Source organism: Echinops telfairi, unplaced genomic scaffold, assembly GCF_000313985.2.
Source record: "Echinops telfairi isolate 266 unplaced genomic scaffold, ASM31398v2 ScPeMD7_43;HRSCAF=161, whole genome shotgun sequence".
NCBI lineage: Eukaryota > Metazoa > Chordata > Mammalia > Afrosoricida > Tenrecidae > Echinops > Echinops telfairi.
In genome coordinates, this window is record NW_022103941.1 from 299408 (window position 1) to 301147 (window position 1740).

Here is a 1740-nt window from a genome sequence, read left to right on the forward strand (position 1 = left end):
GCTCCAGTCCTCCTCAGACACTGTGAGGATGCTGGAGAGGAAGTAGGAGTCCACGGCCTGGGGTTCCAGGATCGGGGCACTGGTGATGTACTGATGGCGGGACACAGGCTGTCCCTTGTGCATCCACCTCACAAATGCATCTGCAGGGGAGAAGCCCTTGACCAGACAGGTGAGGGAGGCAGATTCACGCAGGCTCAGCTCCTCCCGGGTCGGTGTCATCAGGTAGACAGATGGTGCCCGCTTGACTCCATCTGTGGGTGAAAAGGTAACAGTGAGTGGAGCAGGGAAACCAAGACCCAGAGGGCCCGTGTGACCTATCCCACCCCAAACATCATCATCCCACACAAGAAGGGGCCTCACTCTCAGGCTTGAAGATGGACTTTTTCAGCGGTGAGGGGAGGTCGGTGTGGGTGACGGTGCAAGTGAACTTCTCTCCGGTCTCCCAGTCATCCACATAGACATTGGTCTCGCCCTGGGCACTAAAGGTGGCATTGGGATAGCTCTCAGAGATGTTGGTGTGGGTCTTCAGAACCTTGCCATTCTGACGTGTCCAAGTGATGCTCAGGCTGTCATAGGTGGCCAGGTCTGTGACTAGGCAGGTCAACTTGGCAGACTTGGTAATGAAGATGTCCTCAAAGGACGGGGGGATGGTGAAGATCCGCATGCCTGATGGTGAGCCTGGTTAAAGAGGGGACTGAAGTCAGTATGCAGTAGGACAGAAGGTTGGGGAAGTACCGTTTCCCCAGCACTTAATAGTGGACTATGCTTAATAGGGGAGAAGGGACAAGGGCAACTCACAGTGGCCAGAGCCCCCTCCTCACTGCCAAGGAGGGGTTGTTCTTGACCAGTTCAGAGGAGATAGTGAAGTGTGTGTGTCTGTGTGTCTGTCTGGTGCTTGCATATCTGTGTATATGTCTTTGTGGTATGTGTATCTATCTGTTTTGTGTATGTGGTGTGTGTTTGTACATATGCGTCACATGTGCGTGTGTGTGTGTGTGTGTGTGTGTGTGTGTGTGTGTGTGTGTGTGCTGGGGTCCCTGCTGGCCCAGGTGGAGTAGGGGTTATTCTGGGGTCCAGGCATCATCTGAACTTCCAAACCTTCCCCACACCCACCCCACACCCGGGGGTTTGTGCACTCACTGGGTCCGCACACAGAGGACACATTCTTCATAAAGTCCAGCCCCCTGTGTATCACGTGGCAAGTGAACACACGCTGGCTGAGCCAGTCGCTCTCGCTGATGGTCATTGTGCTGGTGATCTGGTAGGTTAATGACCCAGACCCTTTGGGCTCCGGCTCCACCTCGCCTGTGTTGATGCCAGACTGCACTGGCTTCCCCTCTCGGATCCAGGACAGTGAGATCTTCTTGGGACTGAAGCCTGTGGCCTGGCAGATGAGCTTGGAGGTCCGCTTGCTGGTGTCTGAGAAGGACTCTCGGGATGGGACATACACATTCACATTGGGGGACTTCTCTTCCACGGGCGCTGTGGTGAAGACATAGAGTTTAAGGGATATCTAGCTTGGGAAGCCATGTCCCTGTGCTGCCCACCGAGAAATGGGAGCCTGCTCCGTCTTACCTTGATAGGCCACCTGTACTTCCTTGTTGCCTTGGGGATGTGTGGCTGCACACACCAGGTACTCATCAGAGCTCTGGAGGACATCTTCAGAAGGAAGAAGCAACTGAGAACTGGCCAAATATGTTCCCTCCTGCATGACGGATGGGAAGGCCTTCCATTTCTGGG

At 54.7% G+C, this 1740-nt stretch overlaps 1 gene segment (V, D, J or C); it reads right to left on the reverse strand.

Moving 5' to 3' along the window:
• LOC123521712 overlaps nt 1-1740 on the reverse strand; it is an 11712-nt gene that overhangs the window by 1115 nt on the left and 8857 nt on the right. The window contains 4 exon segments of the C gene segment in view: nt 22-251; nt 361-678; nt 1141-1482; nt 1576-1735. Of these exon segments, the coding sequence occupies nt 22-251; nt 361-678; nt 1141-1482; nt 1576-1735 (1050 nt within the window).